The sequence below is a fragment of the Pantherophis guttatus genome, chromosome 2 (assembly GCF_059756535.1).
Source record: "Pantherophis guttatus breed Tessera chromosome 2, ASM5975653v1, whole genome shotgun sequence".
In the NCBI taxonomy this organism is placed as follows: Eukaryota; Metazoa; Chordata; class Lepidosauria; order Squamata; family Colubridae; genus Pantherophis; species Pantherophis guttatus.
In genome coordinates, this window is record NC_142064.1 from 180,041,723 (window position 1) to 180,066,333 (window position 24,611).

At 35.0% G+C, this 24,611-nt stretch overlaps 1 protein-coding gene across 3 annotated transcripts in view; it reads right to left on the minus strand.

Annotated features, from left to right (window-relative positions):
- Positions 1-357: 357 nt before the first annotated feature.
- The window catches only part of LOC117658005 (rho GTPase-activating protein 7-like), a 92,080-nt gene continuing 67,826 nt past the window's right edge, over positions 358-24,611 (minus strand). For all 3 annotated transcript variants that reach the window (XM_034406128.3, XM_034406137.2, XM_034406145.3), the window contains exons 3-14: positions 24,121-24,202; positions 21,516-21,579; positions 17,978-19,350; positions 17,186-17,356; positions 14,526-14,685; positions 13,479-13,677; positions 11,927-12,143; positions 8,155-8,269; positions 6,052-6,267; positions 5,206-5,423; positions 3,305-3,481; positions 358-2,916 (exon numbers count right to left, since the gene is read on the minus strand). In XM_034406128.3, the coding sequence (XP_034262019.2) occupies positions 2,814-2,916; positions 3,305-3,481; positions 5,206-5,423; positions 6,052-6,267; positions 8,155-8,269; positions 11,927-12,143; positions 13,479-13,677; positions 14,526-14,685; positions 17,186-17,356; positions 17,978-19,350; positions 21,516-21,579; positions 24,121-24,202 (3,095 nt within the window). In that variant the 3' untranslated portion in view covers positions 358-2,813. The remainder of the gene's footprint in view (positions 2,917-3,304; positions 3,482-5,205; positions 5,424-6,051; positions 6,268-8,154; positions 8,270-11,926; positions 12,144-13,478; positions 13,678-14,525; positions 14,686-17,185; positions 17,357-17,977; positions 19,351-21,515; positions 21,580-24,120; positions 24,203-24,611) is intronic.

The window sequence follows — 24,611 nt, forward strand, 5'->3', positions numbered from 1 at the left end:
TTTCTTATCGGACCAGAAATGCTTGCAATTGTGTTTTACTAGGTTAGATGTTTTTTCAGCCACAAAAGTTATAAATGCAGACACAATATGTATGCATTTTAAAATTTGCATAAATTTAAAGTTCATATAAAATTTGAATTACAGTAGGGAAACGTAAGCAAGAACAAAAATTTTTTTTAGAAATTTGTCATGTTTGAGCTCAGTAAAATGGAATATTTATGTCAGAGGCTTATATGATTCTAAATGAAAAACGGATCCTCTAGCTTTCTCTGATAGTTTACCAAGTCATATGTTGCAGGAATTGAAAACATACAGTGTTATAAAATATGAAACAAAGTTATCTGTGCCACACACATCAATATTGAAGTGACGAAGCGCTTCACCTTTTTATTAAAGGTGCATTGTCAATAAGTCAAGCATGTTAACAATTTTTACTAGTTATTTTGACAATACAAGTAGATGATAAAGAAGTAAAATACTGCAGCATGTTCAACATGTTAAAGTACCAATAGTATTCAATATATTATTTCCTTCCTTCTCTCCCCTCCCCCCTTTTCTATTACTAAAATTGCTACTTAGCTGCTAAATATTAGCATTCACCAGCTCTCCATGTCTAAAGATTTGTAAATTGATGCCATGCGGCAAGAGGTTTTTTTGTTGTTGGAAATATATAAACAGTGGTAGAAATACCAAAGACTTCTTTTACATGGCTAGTGTTATTATACAAAATACCTTTTTTAAAAAAGGTACATTTTGTCATCACAAACCAAGAAATCAATTTGGCTACTCAGTTATTCCTAATGAAAGCAATAATGAAACACCTAGAAAAAATAGTTGTAATAAACACATTTCTTTCACTGAGGGGCTTGTAGAATATCACATTAATATGAAATATATGTGTTATTATAATAGTATATAAATTATCTACATCAAGTACAAAATTAAGGGATAGCTAAATATTTACAACACCTTAACAAAATAGCCCAGATAGATGGCAGTATGTATGAAATGTAGCACAAAATAGAATACCCAAGTAGAATGCTGCAACTAACTTCTATCTTATGTTTTTTTTAAAAAAAAACATTTTGTGCTATAATACTTCAATCAGATGGATTGGCAGACTGGAGAAAATAGATAATTTAAAATCACTACAACTGCATGAATACACACAAAATATAGCAGTAGTTTTCTCCTGCTTTCTCCATTTTTTTTTTCCAGTTTCTCAGTCTGACCGCCCTTCATCAATGTATTAACTACGGTAGATTTTTTAAGCTCAATCAAATGAGCTTGGCATTGGCATCTCCTGCAAGCAGCTGCACAAAACACCACTGTAAAAATTAACATTGAACATCCTGAATAGGATAGGCTGTGATAAGGTGCAGGTGTCACCAAAAATAGGGCAGATATTTACTTGAATTACCAGGGTTTTTTTAAAAAAAAAAATCCCATGTTATTGTATACATACACTGGGTAGTTATGTATTTTAATATGATTACCTTGATTCTATCAAGCTAACTGTAATGTTAGGACTTGTTTTTTAGCAACCATCCTTTAATTAGGAATTGTGGGTTACAGGCTTATGCAACTGGAAAAACAATATATTATAGTAAGTAATAAAAATACTAATTATATAATACTTTGAGAATCTTTTTAAGCTTGTGGAGCTGGAGGCAAAAAATGCAGTCCGCATGCCAAAAGTACTGGCAAACTTGGAGTAACTTATTTCATAAATGGAGAAAAAAATCTTTAAAGAGTTACACAAAGCGTCCAAAAGATCAAATGTTCCATTATACTGGAATGAATGAGAAAATAAAAGACAATTAGGCAGAAGTGAAGTGGTTAAAAAAATATAATCATTGTAGAGGGATAAGTTTATGCCATTGATTGGGCACAATACCATAATATAATTTGCTATGTTTTGCATAGCAGATACAAACTGGTTTAGATGTAAACTAGTTGTCATCTGATTCAATTTCTCATCCAAAATCTTTTCATCCAGTATTGTAAATGAAAGCTACTCATAGACATCGGTAGAGATTTCATTTTTTTAAAAAAGTGAGATTATCTTCAAAGAGTCTAATGGCATTTTTCAGTATAAAAACAAAAACAAATGAAAACTGGGCATACTAAGTAAATACAGAATGTGAATCTAGTGTGTTTTCAGCTCCACGCAGCACTGTTTAACCGATTATTTCTCAAAGGTAAACATTTTCCATTTAAAGTGCCTATTCTGCTTTGAACATTGCCTTGAGCGTGTCTTATAAAGCAAACTGAAAAATTCCTGCATTAAAAATGGATGTATAAATTCTCAAGTAGATTATTGTGGCTACTCAAGATACAAAAATCTATGACCAATATATATATATATATAATGTAATTAGCTTAGCTTAGCTTCTTATACAAGCATCACTGTTTCCTAATATGTTACAATAATAAAAATAAAATCAGCATAAAAGCTGGTCAGGCTGTAAGCTGCTGATACAATTTTACTATTGCTTTCACATTTTCAATCAATAAAACATCTAAAAATATATCTCATTTACACATTAGTTAACATATACTATTAAAAGATGTTCCTTATAAATAAATTAAGAAATAATCAAAAATAATTTCATTTTCTTGGCAAAACACTGTAAAAGAATAATATGTAAATTATTCAGTTGAAAGGTACGTTTAAACTGAAACTTTCATTTGTAAAATTCTTCTTCGATGGCTTTATATACTGCTTTTCAGTTAATCAAAATTTGAAAATGGTAACTGAAGCCATCTTGCATTATCTTCATCTCTAGAAGCATAAAGCTGTTGTCTTTGGTTTAATTTCGATAAGGGGATGCTTTGAAAGAATCTTTAATCCTTATCATGTCTGCAGCACAGATATGACCAAAAACCCTCTTATACCATTCTGTGGTCCGGCCCCTGACCAAAAAAAAAATAAACACAATATTAGGAACTAAATAATAAGCATTCTTTCTTTTCTTTCTTTTTTTGGGAGGGAGGGTGTCATTTCACATCTATTAGTATAAAACCATTTATAATAAAAAAATCATCTTAATTCTTACTTCCGTAACACAACTAGACAGGCTATATAATAAATAATATAATAAAATAAATAATGAACTGTCAAGAAAATCATACCACCACACTGGCAGGCTACGGTATATAAATGGGGAGCATACCTCATTCTCACACTGATGATGTTATGAAATTGGGTAATGAAATACCCTCAAACAAACAACTAAGTCAGAGAACATCAAGGCTTTCATATATAAGGTTTTAGTTTCAAGGAAAAGAATAGAAGAAATACCTGGTATCTATTTGACAAACATATGTTACTTTGGATTTCTGGGAACCAGCAACAACTTCTATAAGGTACTGGTAAAGTATCACGTGAGCCAAAATTCCATTCACAGTAGCACCTTTGTTATCTGTTGAGGTAGCTGCTAGAACACATGTGCCACTTTGAGGATCAGTCCGCCAAGTCCTGGAAATAACAAAGTGGGGGGGGGGGGGGGAAATCAGATTATGATTTCCTATTATATTTATGAACTACAGTCATATTAGCTACAGAAATAACCTTTTTATGACACTTCATTTATATCAGCTTTCTAACTTTAGTTATAATAAACAATTATATTCCCCAATACATATATAATATATCTCTGAAATAGTGTCAAATATAGGCAAAATCCAATCCAAACTGCAGCTTCTATAAACAGTAGAAATGAACAATTTGGCAACATAGCACCCACAGGATTGCAAACTTAAATATTTTTAACTTAAATTTTTAAACAATATCTAAGATCTCAGTAAACCAGGCCTATCAAACTGGCGGCCCATGGGCCGTATACAACCTGTACAAGCCACACTCACCCCGGCTCTACAAATACAAAAAACATCTTGATACATCACGATCCAGCCCGCAACGCGATCGAGTTTGACACACGTGCACTAAACTGTCAAATCTTGCAATATTTCAGATGAATCGGACAACCCATTGAGATTGTATTATTTTTATCTGAAATATTGAGATTTTGGGGTGAGTGCTCAACTACTCTTCTCAATATAGAAAAAGGATGTTTACCCCATGGATAGAACAATTTGCTTCCCAAAGGACTTGCAGAACATGTACAGGATAGCAAACTCTTAAAATTTTCCATTGACAAAGTTTAGAATGCAATCACCTACCAATTAATTCTGCCTTCCCATCCCATCACAGATTTCTCAGTTGATATCATAAGCATAGTTATAAATTACCATTTTTTAAATCCTTTTCTCTGTAATTAATATTTTAGTAATTTCATTTACGAAACCTCTACACTCTTAATTTGAAGGAAAAATAAGTGCACTACAGGTTGGAAATTTAAATCCCTTGTGATTTTTACACCCGTCAGAAGTCATTGTTTTTTCCTTAGTGCAATATGCAAACAAACCAATTGTGATTTGTTAAATCTAAGTCAATTGTAGGATAGGGAGATTCAAACAATGGGATAGGATGGGATGGGATAGTTGGAAGGAACCTTGGAGATCTTCTAGTCCAACCCTCTGCTCAGGCAGGAAACCCTATACCATGTCAGACAAATGGTTGTCCAATGTCTTCTTAACAACTTCCAGTGTTGGAGCATTCACAACTTCTGGAGACAGTTGTGAATACTCCAACACTGGAAGTTAATCATTTCCACTGATTAATTGTTCTAACTGTCAGGAAATTTCTCCTTGGTTCTAGGTTGCTTTTCTCCTTGATTAGTTTCCACCCATTGCTTCTTGTCCTGCTTTCAGGTGCTTTGGAAAATAACTTGACTCCCTCTTTGTGGCATCCCCTGAGATATCAGAACACTGCTATCATGTCTCTCCTAGTCCTTCTTTTCATTAAACAAGTCATACCCAATTCCAGCAACCATTCTTTCTATGTTTTAGCCTCCAGTCCCCTAATCATCTTTGTTGCTCTTCTCTACAATCTAGAATCTCAACATCTTTTTTACATCATAGCGACCAAAACTGGATGCAGTGTTCCAAGTATAGCCTTACCAAGGCATTATAAAGTGGTATTAACATTTCACGTGATCGTGATTCTATCTATATGTTAATGCAGCCTAGAACTTAAATCTTTTAGGATTTTTTCCCTCTGAGAATATGTATGACAAATAATACTGTAAAAATCATAGATCAACAAATGTCAAAAAATGGGAATTTATTAGAGTTTCTAACCTTAGGACCACATATTCTCTTGAAGGAAGTGGAGACATATTTGCTGCTGTGTACTGATAAATATCTGTTTCATCATCTAAAATCTCCAGGATGTTTGTTTGTTGAAGGTTTGGATCCCACAGATGTTGCTCCATCAATATCCGGTGTAGAATAACTTTAGGAACAGCATCAATTTCAACGGACGTTTTCCATAAATGGATGTGGTAGTCATCATCCACCTTAGAATATAGTCAATATATTAAGAAAAAATGTGGCAGACATCTATCCTTCAATACTTAAACAAGTTAGGAGCACCATTGAATCAATATAAAGACAACTAAAGCAATTTGGGGCCCAAATGGATAGTCCTGTAACAAATGTTCTTTTAGGACAAGCACAATCTTATGTGCATCACTAAAAAAATAAACATGATTGTAATAAGTTTCAGTCTCAGGTAAGTATTTAGAAAAGATTGTAGACAAAAACTGTATACTGAAGAATAGGGCAATGACATTTTTATCATTAAATGTTACATTATGTATTCCAAGCAACAGTAAAGAGACATTTTAGGCATTTAATTTGGTTTGGCACAATGCACAATGATTAAAACACATAAAAAACTATTTTCACTCAAATTATGATTGCAAGTATTTCAGAGTTGAGACACTAAGAAACAGTACTAATGCCATTTTCAAACTTTGTCACTTGAAATATCAATAGGGATTTAGGCTGGTTCAGTGCAATTTCTGCTCATTTTTATAGTTCTATAGAATTGAAGTTTCTGCATTTGTTTTTTTTTAAAAGCTATTGTTAAATTCAGGACGATTCCGTGATTAAACGTGCCTTAAGGCGTAATTGCTAAATTACCTTCTTATATGCTGAGTCTACTCCGTCTAAGATGGAGCAAGTGACCCAGTTCTTGAATTTTTCTTTGGCATCTCTGAGTAGGTCCTGCATGAAGTGTTCCAGGGATGTCACTATGTTAGAATATTTTATTAAAATGGCTTGATGTGGAGCTATTTCACCTGAATCTGTTTGCTTGTGTTCATTTTCATATCCCTGATCAAAGCAATAGTTGGGTACCTGAAAAAGAGCACACGTATTTACATTGCCTGAAATAAAAAGTAACATTACTTTCAGTAAGTAGTACATTATAGTCTTATGTACATGAAGAAAATATACCACCAAATCAGAAAGGAAATCTGTATACATTCAGCACATGTAGGAATGGCTATGGCACTCTTAACTGGCTAGGAAATTCTGGCAGTTGAAGTCTACACATCTTCAAACTGCTAAGGTTGAGAAATACTGCTCTAGAGACATGGGTTTAAAGAACTGAAGAAAAGTATATTATAAAGTGCAATTTAGGGCTTAATAAGGTACAAAGGCAGCTTTCATACCCTTGGAGTTTTGTTCCTATCAAATTCATTGCCAGTTTTCCATACAAAAGGAAAGGGAGAAAAAAGATCATGTTAAATAAGCATTATATCTGAACTCTGAAGTTCACTTTTGATTCTGCACTTTGCATAAATTATTGGCTGTGAGTCTCTTGCATTCTGTTCTTTTGACACTTCCTATCCAGTCCCCCTTTCTCATACACATTTGCATTCTATCATATGAGGAAATACGATGAATAAGTAAAGTTATTCATCTAACTGTAGAAAGCCAATGAGTTACAAATAATAGAAGACTCTGAGCTGAGTCTAAGTGATTCCTTATGAAAGCCCAGCTCATTCTCAGCTAATTTTTCCAATCCTAAAATGGATAAAGGGCTTTTTCAATAGCAGACTATTGCTTATTTATATTTTCATTTATTAAATTTATTTGCCACCCATCCTGTATCAAAACAACTCTTATGTTTGTCTAAAGAAACATTTTGGAGCCAGGCAATATCAGTACAAATTACTTTTAACCTGGTTGGCTTCCTATCAGACAATTAAACTTTCATTGCAAAATGATATTGTAAATATAGCAGAAGAGATGCCAAAAAATCTTTAAAAACGGGGCTGAATGATTATACTGAATGAGTATAATTATGTCCAAGCTGTTCTTAAGCAGAAACAGGGAAACTCACATTTCCTTCATATCATTAAGGAAGTTTTAGATCAGTTTGGGAAGTATCAGCTTTTCTGTTATAAGCAACTAGAGATTGTTAGCTCTTAATGAATAGATGACTCATGCCCCCAAAATATTTCTGAGCCCATATTTAAAATAAACCAAAAAGGAATCAAGTAAAATACTCATATAAGGGAAAACAAAATGAAGACAATTAGATATTTATTTAAAAACAAAGCTTTACATTTTGAACTGAATTAAAAACATATAATATCCATTTCACTAAAATACACTAAATATTTTTTTCTTTAAAAAGAATAGTTATAGATCATATGGCATCGATATGATCAGACCTGATTTTACTACATTTTTTGAGGCTGTCATTTAGTGAATCACTGAGGTTGCTAAACCAATTCCAGGATCGTAAATGTGAATACATTTTGCTAGAAATCTGCAAAACTGCTGGAAGCCAACAAAAAATGTCACAAAACATGGACATGTGACCAAGGGATGCTGCAACCAGTCATGAAACAAGTCGGTTGCCAAACATTTCAAATACAATCGCTGACATTTTATAATGCCAAAAGTGGTTTATAGGCCACAAATGAACTGTTCTGTGTTCCTTATATTTCAAACGGTGATTAAACAACCGGCCATAAGCAGAGGTCTATGTGTTTCAGGAAAGGCAAGCAAAATGAGTGATGAAAAGACACATAAATTGGTCTGTTTTTAAAGAAAACTTAAAACAGTCATTGTTTGCTATTTAGTTTGGCTTAGATTACTCTTGCCAATAATTTGAAAAAATAATTTAAAAAATAATCTATTTGTCCTTTCCAATAAGCAACGTACTCAGATTCTACTTCCTAGATGTTAGAACAGACTTTTAAAAAATATGCTTGAAAAAATACCACCTACCCCAAATAGTCTGTGACACTGCATAATCATATGGGCCAGGCCATGAGTTGCAGCCGAGTTCTCACTCAAATCCCTCTGATCAGGTTTTCCTGTACTGAGCTTCCTTTGGCTAGATCTTGAAAAAGAAAATGTAACAACTTCATTGTTTTGATCACTGGCCACTAGTTCTGGTTTAGAAAATACATTTGCTATTTTGGAGAGAAGGGCTAAGTGGAAAAGGAAGTGGTTATATGTTGTATGTGGAAAAAAATAAGAAAATAAGACATTGGGCAGTTATAACCAGTAGATATAATTCCACCATCTCTGAACTGATATTGAGGGTCTGTGTTTTGCAGGGGTGGGTTCTCTTGGCTGGTTTCCTTGGATGGCAGGAGCAGGAACAACTGGGCATAGCTATGACTAGAGAGGTGTGAAGAGGTGAGCAAGATGGGTCCCAATTCCTGGGAGAGCAGAGATAAATTGACAGGGAGGGCTGCAATATAGATGAGCATTGAACCCAATCTTAGGGTGGTATAATTCAGAGGAGAAAAACACTAAGATGTTGAAAAAAAAGTAAAGAATGCAATATAAATAATTTCCTGTGACGATTATAGGCTTCACCCATTCCAGTTTGCATTTCTAGTTACATCAAATACCACTTTAAAAACTGCATATGAGACTAAGATAAACCAGTATATTAGCCTGTTAATGTAATACCTCTTTGTGGAGCATTTAATGAGTTTATCCAAACAGAGCAAGTGGTAGCTAATTTTGTTTCAGTTAAACATACAAAGCAGTCATTGATTTGTCTGGTATCATTAAAATGCTTTAATAAAAGCTGGGCCAAAAATTCAGAGGAAAAGCCAATTCCATTATTCAAGAGTTCTCAATGCTTTGCCAGAGAGTATTTTTCATATTTACATATTTAAAGCTTTCTTGTGGCATCTGGCCAAAACCTTGATTGCGAAAAACCTGGCATTCATCTCTACTAGCTCTATCTTGGAATATTTTATTAACATTTAAAGATTAGGTAGATGGTGGATAGATAGATATAGTAGATAAATAGAGGGATAGATGATAGCTAACTAGCTAGCTAATAAGCCAGCCAGCCAGCCAGCCAACCAGCCAGCGAGATAGATAGATAGATAGATAGATAGATAGATAGATAGATAGATAGATAGATAGATAGATAGATAGATAGATAGACAGACAGACAGACAGACAGACAGACAGACAGACAGACAGACAGACAGACAGACAGACAGACAGATAGATAGATATAGACGGAAGGAAGGAAGGAAGGAAGGAAGGAAGGAAGGAAGGAAGGAAGGAAGGAAGGAAGGAAGGAAGGAAGGAAGGAAGGAGATAGATGACAGACAGAGACAGACAGACATAGATATTGTTAACCTCAATTCTGAAATCAGAGCTGTTAGATAGAGCTTTTTGATGTCCCTGCACTGATATCAGTAATAAAATCCAATTTTTTAATTTAAATTTCAAGATATTAATGCAGAAAATTTCCCAATTTTAAAAGAACGGCTTCTTAACCTAGTAAGATAAAACCTACTATAATTTGTAGATAGAAAAAAAACCCTGAAAGTATTGGTCTCCACTACCACCATCTCTAAAACTCCATAGAAATACAAATTTTTTCACCTAGAAATAAAAACTATGCAACATTTCCCCTTCATTTTTCTGACACATTTCTGGCCCTGACCACATTTTCACTCTCTATGACTGACAAAGCTGTCATCATCTTTGTTTTCTTTCTCCCTGGGGAATGCTGAACATCACAAGACTTGTTTTATTGCCTGATGCACATCTGGGATGTGTAAGCCTCTTAAAATGCATTCTTCAAATGCTTTACCTCTCTTCACCTCTGACAGAAATTGAACTACTATTTATTTTTCCAGATCCCCATCCTGCAGAAATAAAACTTGTACTCAGATCTTAACCTACAATGACATTCAAAGCCTACAAGCTGAAGAGTGTTTCATGTACAAGGCCTAACTATAACATACAATGGTGGACAGATATTCAACACATACAATTCATGCAGTTGCTAATTCTCTATATATTCTTTATACATACATACTGCACAGGCATATATATTTACCCTGATTTCTCACCCCATGTCTAAAACAAAAATAATTCTTAACTTTGATCAATTGCAAACTGAGGCACTTTCAAATGTCCAACATATTTTGGGAATTATCGTATCATGTATTTTATATTACATTTTTCCTCAATCAGATATACTACAGATATATTTGATTAAAATTCATACTCCCAGATGACAAAAGGTGAAGTCTAAAATATTTGGAGGGTACTATGTTGGAGAAATCTGATATATTTGCTACAAAATATATCTTTTTCCATGACTACAGTACTCTTGTATTTTTATTTATTTTCAGGGCTTTAAAAGTTAGCTGCCACTTACTGTTTCTCAAGAAAAGTTGTATTGGTTAATTTTTTTCATTCCATTGGTGGGATTGCTTCCAACATTACTCTGGTTTCAAATGGTCTTGTGGGAACACTGAATTCTGTGGCTATTTCCTAACCCAATTATGTCTCTTCGAGGAGGTGGAGCAATATTGGCAAAAGAATTAAGTCTCACAGGACTTTTATGTTCTTGTGTTATTAGAGCAGTGTGGGAGGAAGCCACACGAAAGTGACTGATGACGCAAGAAGCTAAAAAAATTATACACACTTAAAGTCTGCCTATTCGTCTGTATGGCCTGACAGTTTATAATCTTGTGTAGTTTCTCTCTATACTCATCATAAACCACAAGCTTATAGGCTGGCAAACTAAACTGTCTTCAACTTCAAACAAACATAGAATCTGGAATATCTTCAAGGAAGACAACCAACCCATCAAAACGTAAATGTTTTGCAGGTTAGCAAAACATTTAACTATAGTTTCAAAGGGTACTTTTCACAGAGGCAAGGTTTCCATCAACCAGCTTTGTTCCCTTGTGCGTTATTTAAACATTAGATAGGGTGATGTAGAATTAGAAGTATTCTCAAGCACTACTCATGGAAGAATCAAGGGGGGAAGGTGGCTTATTTATTTTCTCTTCTAGCATGCTCTATGCTTACTTTATTAAAAACTGCATTACCACCCAACATATTATGATCAGGAAGGGTAATTATAATCAGAATTCCCTATAGAGCAGACAAACATACCAGTCATCCTATTATCTGTCAGGGAAAACAGAGTTATGTAAAATGAAGGAGGGGGAGAACAAATGAGTAAAAAGTAGTAAAAAAAGAAAGTGGAAGCAAGAAATAAAATAAAATATCTAAGCTTACATCAACACCATTCATTATATTGTTCTGGGTCTTTCTGTCCTTGCTTCCACCATGCCCAAACAACACAGCATAAGTTCTTTTGGGGGGATGTCATCCAACCCCAAAATCCAGTTTTCTTGCTCTTCTCTTTAATGTAAATCCAGTCACTCTTTCATAGATTTGTTGTTGTTTTTTTATTCAAGCTTTAATCATTATCTTTAAATGGCCAAACTATCACTCAAAAGACCTGCCAAGGAGCAAACGTTTGTTCAGCATTTTGCTGTCCAGCATGTAATCCATTCATTGCAGTTTCCAAATGATGGTCCTTATCATTATTCAGTTACAATTAGAATTCTGCCAAATAACTTACCAGGCACACTTTAAAAAATCAATTTCTGAGCCATTTTGAAATTTATCCTTGCTTTCTCACTTTTTGGATGGGGAAACAATAACTGCAATGATGAAGCACAGATGCTAACCATAATTTAATTTTAAAACATACCTGGAAGATGAAGAACTGTCTCTCCTCAAGGTGTTGAGGTGGAATAAAGATGGTGCCAGGCACACAGCTATATTGGTTGGAGTCATCTGATTTTTCTCCACAAACATCACAACATCCCTTAAGAAGTACAACAGAATTTTTAGAGCATCACGGTTTTCATCTGGGAGAAGAAGAATGGCAGCCTGGACAGCACAAAATTGCTGATCTTTTGGTAGGTCTAAGAAGAGAAAGGAAAAGAGGAATTAGATATGTTATCTTTAAAAGCATTTCTTAAACAACATGTATATATTATCTTAAAAAGAACTTGCCACCCGGGCCTACTATCCAGTTATGTTTAACTGTGTTAAAATCTAAATTAAGGAATACAGAATATACCAAGGACTAATTATAATTAATTGAATTAAATGGTGAATCGTTAAGAATCTTTGCATTTCTAAAAGAAATCAATAGAAGCTATCCCTTAGTTAGTACCAGTAGCAGTACCGATATGATAACATTAAGGAAGCATAGGATGTCTCAGGGATAAAATAATAATTAAAATGTCCAGAAATGAATTAATCAATTTAACAAATGTGTGTGGTCTCTTATTCAACAAATAACTATAGGTGGCTAACCCAAAATATATATAAATATTTTTTTTAAAAAAATCATGAAACAACACCAACACCAAACAGTAATAAAATGACTTAATTTAGAGCATTGGAGAAGTACTGCTTGGACTGGGTTGGACTTATGTCAGAAAAATGAAGCTCGGGACATGGTTTATCCCTCATGGAGTATGTATATCGATAAAGAGAGAATCTGAACATGCACAGAGTTCCTTATTCTTATTGCACAGTAATTACAGCTGGACCTACATAGCTGGAATTAGGAGAAGGATTTCATGCCAATATGCCTGGCTTTGAGTAATAAGAAAACCTTGCTATGAAAGGACCAATGACAACACAAGTACTTGACAACACAAAACAAGATATCCATACTAAGCTCCACTAATACCTCAGAACCATATCTGAGGGGAAAACTAGATTTTTATAGTCTCCCAGGAAGCCAACAGGATTGGGCCATCCAAATCTCAGGGAGGAGCTTGTTCCATAGGACAGACTCTCGAAAATGGACACCTCTTGGGTCCCATCAAATGACACTGGTCCAAAGAATAATCCTATAATGTATAATCTTATACTTATACATGATCATCTGGCAGTTTATGAAGTTTCATTCATACTAGATAACTAAAATACTGTAGCTGTCCAATCTATGCATCAATCAAGTGCTTGTGCAAGCATTTGACCCCACACTGGTGGGTTCCCTAACCCACTGGTTACCTTGATGGATTACTCCTCCATCAAGTCACACACCATACTAACCCTTGCCCCTCTTCCTCTTAATGTGGTTAGCCCCCCAAGCTAGAGCAAGAACAAGAGGGGCAAGGGGGGGGGAATTCTCCACTACCCTCATCAAACTGAGCGAGCCAGAAACACTCCTTCCCCATATCCTCCACCAGAAATGACCCCTTGTTCATTTTTTACCCCAAAACAATAAAGCATCTACATACATTGATAGATGTGCAGGAAGGTTTCACAGAGCTTGCTAGTGAATATAGGTTCTGGAAGATCTCGGAAATACTGCTTCAACATGTCTGCCACATCAAAGGCTGATTGACCCTCATAATTCATGTTATTTGGGTTAATTTCATTCATTTCTCTTAAGTAGAGGATCCTAGATTTAACACCAGATTTTCTGAAAAGACCAACCTAGAAAACAGAATGTTTTAAAAGTCACAATATACACACACACACGCTAATTACTATACATTAATGGTCAATATTTAATGCATCAAAATATGAGTGGCAGGTGCACATCTATTAATAATTACAATTAATAAGGAGCAAACCTTGAGAGAGTGAGTTGGCCAGTTATGTATAATCACGACCAACCCCATAAAGCAACCTCATGCTCCAAACCCCAAATGAAATATACAGTTTAGATTTAGCAGAAAGGATATGGACTAGATAGACAATGTAAAGATATGTTACTGGAAGAAAAGCATCCTAGAGATTTTTCTTTAAAAAGATTTATGACAAACAGCTCTGAAAGCTAAAAGATGGAGCAGGGACAAAGAGAGAGTTTGTCATCATACGTGTGTCAAAATGAATCATGGTTGAAGAGAATGTACTTATTTAAGTACCAATTTATTTAAGTAGCAATTACATGCCAATAGAGCCAGTTTGGTCTAATAGTTAAGGCACCAAACTAGAACCCATGAGTTCAAGTTCCATCTTAGTCAATTAAACTAACTTGATGACTTTGGGCCAGTCACTCTCTTTTAGCCTAAACCACCTCACAGGATTGTTGTTGTGGGCGAAAACACAGCAGGAAGGTGTGTTTGCTGCCTTGAGTTCTAGTAAAAATAAATGTGAGATACAAATTAAATAAACAATAATAATAACAAACAAGAATTCTCAAGTCTTGAGAAATGTGTGCATTGGACTTCTACTCGTATGTGTGTGTGTGTGTTTGAGAGAGAGACAGACAGAGACAGACAGAGAAATAGAGAAAGAAAAACCAAAGATGTGAACCTAAACACATTTCATACTGGTACCTGGTCAAGAAAATGGTGTCTTAAGTAGTCCATAGCTTGGAATATACTCCTTGGAAGAGGATGACTCGTTCTTTGAACATTTAACAGTAATGGTACTCCAAATACATTTTTATCTTTATAATCAGGGACTTTTATTTTTCTAATGAATTTTGGAATAGTCCTGAAAATATGGAAATAATTCATTAGCGGACAAGGATATCTGGGTGGTACTAAGTGCATATAACCAGGTTTTTGAATTTGTTAATAGGATATAACAGGTTAAAAAAATCCCGAAGTAACAAAGCAATATTGGACATTACTTGCATTGCTTAATAAATTTCAACTTTATAGACAAACAAGCTATTTAGACATAGCTATTTGTACAATTGAGGGAAGTTTTATTTACAATTTTTACCAAGTTTGGTTGACTTTTTTTTTTTTTAAAGTGAATAAATAACCGATAATTTTTTTAACCAAACAAAGTTTTTATCATTGCATTTCATGAAAATGACAGATGAAAAACTATGTTTCTAGGCTCTTCTGCATTAGGATAGGAATGTAATGCAGAATTAATGCCCCGTTGTCAGGCTGTACCTTCCCTCTAATTCCAATTTCCTTTCAAAGCTTCTGAGTATCTCCTGATTACAACTAGGGTGAATCAAAATCAATGATTTAAAAAAAAAAATCAAAAAATCAGATTTTTTATATTTTTATCTAATTTATTTTAATAAAATACTTTTGGAGTAAAAATCTATCTAAAGATAATTTTCTATTTAAGATGCATTAATAATTTAGTTTATTCAGCATGAAATGGAGCTTGGTTATGTAGCATGAGGCTGTATATTCTGCAATATTGGGACTGTTGGTGAGTCAACAGCAGGTCAGAGGAGGAGCTCTGTGGGACAGAGATGACAGTTGCTCTTTAAAAATTATTATTTAAATCGAGTTGATTTAAATCAAGCCTTTTTACTAATGATTTAAATTGTGATTTAAATTGTGATTTAAACTGACTGGATTTAAATCAAATCCACCCTGATTACAACACCGGTTTTTGGTAGCAAAATTATTGGTTTCAACAATGTGATTTATACTAAAAAGATGCTAAGTGGGTCTGTTAATGCTTGTACCATATATCCCATAATTTCCCCCAAAATGTGCCAAAAATCATGGCTCCTATCCTGCTCTTTGATATCTCTGCATCAGGAGAAGGCCAGACAGGTAAAAAAAATGGGAGGGCTCAGGCGGAAAAAAAAGACTTTATTTCTCCTGTATTATCCGTATTATTGAATCTTGTATCAATATTCAATATCTACATAGTATAAATTACCACAAACCAGCTGACCTCTAAATATCATTCCTTTGCCTTTAGACTTCTACTACTGTTTATATCTTTCTTCGTCTATCTTAAATCTATACCAAAATATTCCGTATATTCTGCTTGTTTTTAATTTAGATACAATATATTAAATAGTTTGTATAAAATTCTACACCACTAACATAAAGAGCTAGATGCAACGATGGAATTAGATACTACTGTAGAAAGTAGAGCTGTGCTATGAGCCACACTGAAAACAGACAAAACAATTCAGAACACATGTGACACCTTCTTAAACTAATATTTTTCTGGGATCATGTGGCAGCCCTGCTAGAAAATAAGCAGCAGAAATGTGAGTAGACTTTGGGAATAACTTCAACTGAGCTACCTTTATTTAAATTATTAATGTAGGCAATGTCTTGAAGGTTTCACTTTCTACCAGAATATGCCAATTGGAGTATTCTAGGTTCAGAGCCAAACTGGAACATCAAGAACTACTTGTTGATCTAAAACAGGGCAGTCAAACTCAAGGCCCGGAGGCTGGATCTGGCCCACTGGGTACTTAGATCTGGCCCATTGGACTGCCCTGGAAACAGCAAAGGACTAGCCTGCGATGCCTCTGTCAGCAAAAACGGAGCTCGGAAGGGCGGCACACGGCCCTCCCAGGCCCCGTTTTCGGCCACAATAGCCTCCTGCAGCCCTCTGCCAGCAAAAAGCTCTGTTTTCACTGGCAGAGGGCCATCCCGGCCAAAAATGGGGCCTGGGGGGCACACCCGGCGCACCCGAGCGCTGTTTTTGCTGGTAGAGCATTCGAGCCACCACCGGCACCCTTGGCACGAGTGACGTCAAGCTGGCCATGCCACCCCAGCCCCCGAGGTCAAACACAACCCTGATGTGGCCCTCAATGAAATCGAGTTTGACACTCCTGATCTAAAAGATATACTTTCAGAAATGTACAATGCACTCCTGCAAAAGTGAAACACTCTGGAACACTGTCAATTTTGCCCATAAAATTCTAAAAGTCTTTATTTCTTTTATTTATTTATTTATTTTATTTATTTATAAAATTTGTATGCCGTCCTATCTCCAAGGACTCAGGGCAGCTCACACAACAATCGACCAACAACTGTTAAAATCAACAAATATACACAAAAAATATAAAAAATTTTAAAAATTTTAAAAATTTAAAATATACTACCCCATCAGTCCAGGCTAGGGGACATAAATAGCCAGGTTTTCAATTCACGGCGGAAGGTGCGAAGGTCAGGGGCCAACCGGAGCCCCAAGGGAAATTGATTCCAAAGGGTGGGAACGCTCACAGAGAAAGCTCTACTCCTGGGGGTCACCAGCCGACATTTTAACTTACCAGTTCCATCCTTGTTTGCTAGATGGAGAGTATTTGTCCATTAAAGTAGTTAATTTTAACAAAGCAAGCTTTTGCATGCGGTTCAGACAAGTTGCTGATTGGCTGTCTATTTGTAGATAAAGACTTTCAAAATGTGTGCCTTCTCTGCTAGACCAGGGTCTTCTCCCATGCCTGAAAAACAAAAACCATAAATGTTCTTTAGTATTAATGCCATTTTCAGTACTCATTCTATATCTAAAGGTATACTGGCCCATTGAAAATTCTAAATGTTTGAAAATATCTTATAAGAATATATTATTATACTTGGTTGCACAATCAACCAGATCGTTAGACTGGATTTGGTATTCCTGTCCGCCTATTGAGTCCTTCCCATCAACCTGGGTTAAGCAGATATTGTTGTTTAATAATACTAAATACATTGTCTCATCATATAAGCTGTTCTAAGTAAAGCTGCCTTTTGCAATTGACTGATGGTGAGTTTGTCAATGCTGATCGTGTTAAGAGTGTTCCCGATGCTTTGAAGTTGCACCTAAGATGCCTATTACTGTTGGTATTAACTCTACTTTCTTTTACCATTCATTATTTAATTATATAAAATTAATAATTTGCAAATCATAATAATTATACATCAAAGCCTGAAACATTTCACATTTAGTTAAATTGTCATTGTCATTATTAAGCAATTTAATCCAACAGCATTTAACATAGACTGCTTTTAGAGTTAATCAGACTGCTTAACTTATTTGTTACACATTTCACATTTTATTCTGACTCTTTGCAATTTCAACAAACCTGATGGAATGTGTTGGTATCATCCCTGTTCCTGTTCCCATTACATACGTCAGTTCCATTAAACCGTGTTCACCAAGGTGTCTGCAGCTGTCTTCACCATCAATATTTGGCAATTCTGCTGATTTTTCTTCTGAACGCTTTTTAATTTCAAGATGGATTTCTTTAGGAGACGACGGGCATGGAGAAGTGGATTGGTTAGAGTAACTTGCAGAATCAGAGTCACCATCATCAGATAATTTCTCTGTCCATTGGCTGACCAACTTCCTGAGTCCATTCACATGTTCCATAACATTGTCTAATTCCGTAAAGACATCATCATCATCAGTCTCTGGTGAATTCATTTTGTGAAGATTTTCTGGCACATTGTCATATATACTCAGCCTGTTATCCATCAGTGAAGGAGAGTCACATGACCCTTCAGGCTCCTGAGAATTACTCTTATCCCTGCTTCTCTGGCATCCATGAAAACTCCCCGTTCTCCAGTTGACTGAGGTATTGTCTATTGGAGATAACAGACTATATGTAAGCGCTTTGGGGAAAGTCCCAGGCTTATGACCTTGTGGTACCTGAAATACTTTGTTTTTGTGCAAACTTATCTCACTGTTGGAGTTTTGCTCAGAAAAATCACTCCTTAAGGAAAGCTTGCTGGGATCAAACTCTTCAGCATACATTCCTCCTCTTTTACTGTGTCTCCTTACTTTGCTGACTGGGCTTGGGGTGCTCACAGTGCTACTGTCTCCCGACTGGCTGCTGCTGCTGCTACTACTACAGCTCTGTGGATAGAAAGAAGGCTGTATCACCCGACTCACTGGTGCATCAGAAATATCTATGCAATTTAAGCTTCTTAACTTTTCTTCACTCAATCCCTCTAGGAGAATAGGCTCACTAATGTTGAATTTGGCCTTCAAATGTGTTTGTTTCTTACAGGTGCCACTTCTTAAGCGCAACTTCTCCATTTTCTTTAAGAAACTGTTTCCTTTTTTATGGCATAGTTTATCCAAGTTCTTGTCCTCACTTGTCATATTCAAGGTCTCAGTAAGAGAAGGAGAGCAACTGGAAGCAGAGTCAGGGGATGCCAATTTATTTGAGGAACAGGTTGAAGAGCTTCTGCTGGTCTCAACATCGCAAATCTTGGGAAAATTGATTATATCACTATCCCCACTGCTAGAACTATGAACTGAAGTTTTGTCATGAATGTCTCCTTGATCCGAAAATATAATATCCCCACTGCCGTTGCTTTTAAGTCTCAGGTTTTCAGGTCTTAGTGCACAAGAAACCTCTATATTTTCCAGATGGGACCATCGTTTGGTACCTTTCTCATAAGTCCATTTGTTACTTATTGCACAAGGTTCTTCATCTTCAGATTCATCACTCTTAAAGCAAACAAAGAAATTTAAAACATAACATCATATAGATAATCAAGATCTGAAAATAGCATTAACTGTTTCATTTTCCAAAATAATGTTTTGGTCAAGGTTCCAACTAATGAACCCAAACGAGTCAGCACTCTGAGACTTTCAGCTTCAAAGAATTGCTTTACTGAGTACATGATTTTGGCACAGATGATCTTCAAACCGGCTCTAGTTATTTCCCAGGGTTTCAGTGTAATTAAACGTTAGAGATTCCTCCCTCCCCAGTGTCACAGGTCACATTGTTGAATTAGATATTCTGGTATCTCCTTGGCTACTGGTTTCAGTCTCTGGCCGGCACCTATTGGGAGCAACCTTGGTTCTCCCCTCCCCAAGCTGTGTGGCAACTTGAGAAATGGAAGATGGCTGCCATGGGCTCGATCCGTTTCACAGTTGACAGTTTCATTAAAAAAAGGCTAATGCTAGAAAAGAAAAAATGGCAATCCTACTGCTCTATCTGTATAGCTCATTTATAGGCACATACAGTTCTAACAAATCAAGCTATTTTAATATTTGAGAACAGTATTGGAATATTTTATTTAAGTATGCAACATCTTCTTTTTGCAACACTCAAACAAATGTGTTCAACCTAAATACTGCCTTATAAGTGAAAGAGTTTTAAATTAAGATATCCTTTAATGAACTTCTGGGAATTCAGCAGCTAACATTACCTAAATTTAGAAATTTATTTATTATCTACTGTATTTAAAGAACTAATATGGTCACCTAATTCATACAATGATCCTGGGCAGCTCACAACAATTAATATAAACATGAATCATAACAAAACCACCCTTCCTACCAGGCACTCAATGAGTGCCTTGACTCAATCTCCATCCTAGTCCAGTATTTGGGGAAGAGCCATATCTTTATGGTCTTCCATGAAATTAGAGGAGGCAATTGAGCCATTTAACATTATATATGCAATAAATGAATTGGTAGAATCATGTAATACTGCAGATATAAATTTATTAATACCCTTATCACACACAGAAAAAAAAACATATCTCATATATAAAAATGCTTGGGTGAAAAAAAAATAGTCCAATCTTCTTTTTAACTATGTCCATTTTAGTTTAAAAATATAAGTAAGAATATTATATCTCAAAACACTCTCACCTCATTTAACATCATGAATATTATGGAGGGAATAGGGTATACAGATGGCATTTAGGATAAAATATCATTTCCAAGTGAGAATATATTATATACTTACAACTGAAAATTAATACCAGCAGGAAAACAGTCTTTATAGTAAATAATATGTTGAGAAACAGATTGCTCAATAGAAGACTCTATCAAGTAATCAGTCAGTCATGAAGACAACCAATTGTCCCAAGGTGGCTTCTTCCATTCAGCCTCTGAATCATGTCCTGCTAGGTCTAGGATGTTTTGTTTTTTTTAAGATTTCTCATATCATCTGCTTATAACCACTGGTTTCTTTAATGCTTTAATCATCTATCCATGAGCAAATTCAGAAGGACAAATGTAATGTATTGGAGATGATTTTAGACTCATTTCTCTGGTTAATAAGTGTTGGATATTTATCCTACGATTGGGTAGGTAATATATAGAAGAACTATGTTTGTGACTTTAAATGATATAAGAAGAATGATTGGCTGTACTATTATCAGGCAGCCATAAAAGTAGACTGGAAACCCAGGAGCTCCTGCTCTTGCTATTTGATGATTGATCTTCTGAAGAGGGACTGTGTGTGACTGAAGAGAACTGTAAGCAAACTATGTTTTGTGTTGGAGAGTGATTATTCGAAGACGTGTTATCATTGTTTTGAGAAACCAAGTTTGTTTTTTCACTAAGAGTAAAGAATGTTTTTTTTCACCGTTCAGAGTCTCTGAGTATCTGTGTGTTTAACCAGCAACGTATCTCTTTGCTGTCCAGTCCGTTGCCTACTATGCAACTATGTAATAAAAGTTGTGAGTTGGTGACATGATGGACCATAAACAACCCAGGGATGGTCTCTGCCAGAGATAGGAACTAGCTAATACAACCGTTTCATTCATAAGTATCTACAAGCAAAGATTGATATGTAGTCCTGAGGCAAACACTACCATGCATACCAATGTCTTTCACTTTACGGTAAACATTTTTTTAATGAATAATAAACATACCCGCTTTCTTGGCTTACTTATTTCCATCTTCACTTCTGCATACTTATTCAAGGTATTTAACCGTCTGGGGAAAACAAAGAGAGACAAAGTTCTATCATCCTGGTTGTCTTCCATTCTTAAATATGGCACACATTATAAGCAAAATCATCTCTTTATTTTTTCTGCGCTGTTCCACTGAGGATAGTGTCTCACTTTGTTTGCTTCTTAATGTTTTTTTAAAAAAAACCTCATACAAGGAAACAGGCATCAAGGTATGCATTAACAACAACAACAAAAATGTCCTGACAAAGCTACTGAATTTTTAAAAAAAGATTGTGGCTTGAAGTCTTCCAATTAATACATAAAAGGTTATAGCTATTTTCAGTATCATTCTTTTTTTTTTAATCCTGTGAATGATATTCAGAATTTATTTCATTAGCAAAAAGTCCTTCAGTCACATTTCATTCAGACACAAAGGGACACAATCCTCACAGCAAGATAGCCTCATCTCATTCAATAGGCCATCCTAATTCAATTCAATATGAGTTGGTGTGGAGGGTAGGGGGAGTTTTCTGATACAGATTCTCAGGTGTTTCATTTAGGTATAAGAAAATGGGAATCCTCAAGCATAGTTTCTTTTTTCTTTTAGTCCAGTGATTTTTTTTCCACTGGATTAAAAACTTCTCCTTGACTATCAGATTGCAATTCAGGTGCCCTGCAATTACTCCAGTCACAGCATCCTCCAATCATACCATCACTATTTGTGACCTTCACTACTGGCTTCTAACAAGCCAATAGGGAAAAAAGGTAGGAAGTTGCAAATAGAGACATTACACTTAATGACTGGGCAGGATTCACTTAATGATGGCAACTGGAACTGCTGCGATTGCCATCATAATTCAGTACAGTCACATGAGGTCTCACTTTTATACACATTTGGTTTAGTGATGGAGTTCCCAACCCCATCATTAAGTGTGAATGACCTCTATGCTTTTGGTTGTTATTTTTTAAAAATATTTGTAATGTTGTTATCTTATTTCAAATCTGATTTTCAAAGGTTGAATATATGCAAAATATTCAAAACCAGAATGGTCAATAATTCCAGTGGCATATAATTCCAGTAAATGGAATGGAAAGGTTGTCAGTTCATACCAGGATCTCTGAGAATTCATTTGCTCTTTTAATCTTCATATGCATTTTAAAGGAAATTTGCTACATATAGCCTTCCAGCAATATATTTATGGATGAAATAGCTTAAAATATTGTGCAATTTGTTTGCAATTTAAGCAATTATTCTTGAACTCCCCTGAGGTATAGTTGGTAGTTGTGTAATAGATGGGAGGATCGTTGCTTTCCAAAAGAAAAAAATAATGTAATTATAACATATATGTAAAACTCTTCAGCTGCTCTGGCGATATTTCAGCACCACTTAACCACCTGCAGCATTTTATTCAAGCTCTTTCCAGAAAAATTATAATGGCTGATTTTCAGATGATACTTTGGGACCAACCAAAAAACTTAAAATACGAACCATACAGAAAACTGGGCCCACAATTTTCTTACTCCTAGTACAATTAAACACAACTCTACACTTATAATTTGCAACCCAAAGAAAGCCACTGCAGATACTAAAGCACTGTTAAAATGGCAATTCCTTCATTACCTGGCATTTTCTAATACTAATAGTTAAAATAGTTAAAAATAAGTGCACTTAGAATACATATTCTCTCAAGCTTGATGATAGGAGCAGTACAGTTAATCCAAAAGAGAAAACATATTATCTACATCAAAGACGCACAATGTGAGATATCAGACCTATATGAGTTTCAAAGATACACTTGAGAGACCAAAGATCAATTTTGAACTGGGTCTCCTGGTCCTAAATCCAATACATGCACAGTATACTACACAGTTGGTAAATGAGAAGTTACTTTGTCCTAGGCCGACTTGCTGTTTTTTGGTGTCCAGTTTCTGGCATGCTACTCAAAGGTAAAATGTATTCCTTGACCTATATAAACTTGTGCATCTCTCTGACCTAAAGCCTCTTATCTACAGTACTGTAAAAAAAATCTGAGCATTGCATCCTAGATTCCGAAATTTCATGTGCAATGGAAAAATTATGAGCACCATCAATTGATATATATCTGATGTGTAGCCTGAAATATTTGACAAAACAACTTAAATCTAGTTCATAAATTTGGTGACACTACTGAAATTCTTCCACATTATTGTAAAGCTCATATTTGGACAACGATAAACTTTGCATAGATCAGAAATTAGCAAGATTTCATTAGTATTTTGCCAATTGTAATGATAGTCTGTGTACTGAAATCACCAAAATTCATTTTATATATATATTGACTGCTTCAAGGCAACTCTGTAGCTGCAAGGGTATTTTTTTTTCTTACAAAAATCCATTGAAGCCATATGTACTGAAATTGGAACTTATATATTGCGTACAACAACAATACATATTCCTCCAGACATCCAAACAGGAACAAAGTAAGATACAAGATATTAGTCATAGCCCACTGACTTCATTAAGTGCTTCACTTAATTAAAGCCTTAGGTTATCAGTCCTAGACATCTATTACTAAGCCAAAGAGAAATTCAGACCAAAGTTTACCTGTAGAGAGATTCTATTTCATCTCGATCTAAAAATTCATGATCTTTCCTCACAGTTTTTATGTCAACTGGAAACTGCATATCTGAAAAACAAGTTCCAAATACTATGCTTTCACTTTTATTTAACATTTCTAAAGTTAAGAAAAACAACAGAACTTAAAATGATAAAGCTCTCATAAATATTTATGAATCAGGACACAATACTTTGCATGTGAGAATTTTAGAGTATATTAACCAGGGAAAAACTAGGAATTTTGAATATCTATGACAGAAATACATTTTAAGAATTAGAAATTCAAGTGTCCATTACTATTCCATAAAAGACACACTCAGCAATGCATTCTACAAGACTAGACCCAAAGTAACGCCTAATTTGCTTTATAAACATTTTTCCCCTACAATCTTTAAGTCTAACATTCATTTTCTGTTATTTTGATACAACTACAAGTCTGTTTATTATTTTGTCTCTCATGAACTGCAATAATCTCTAGC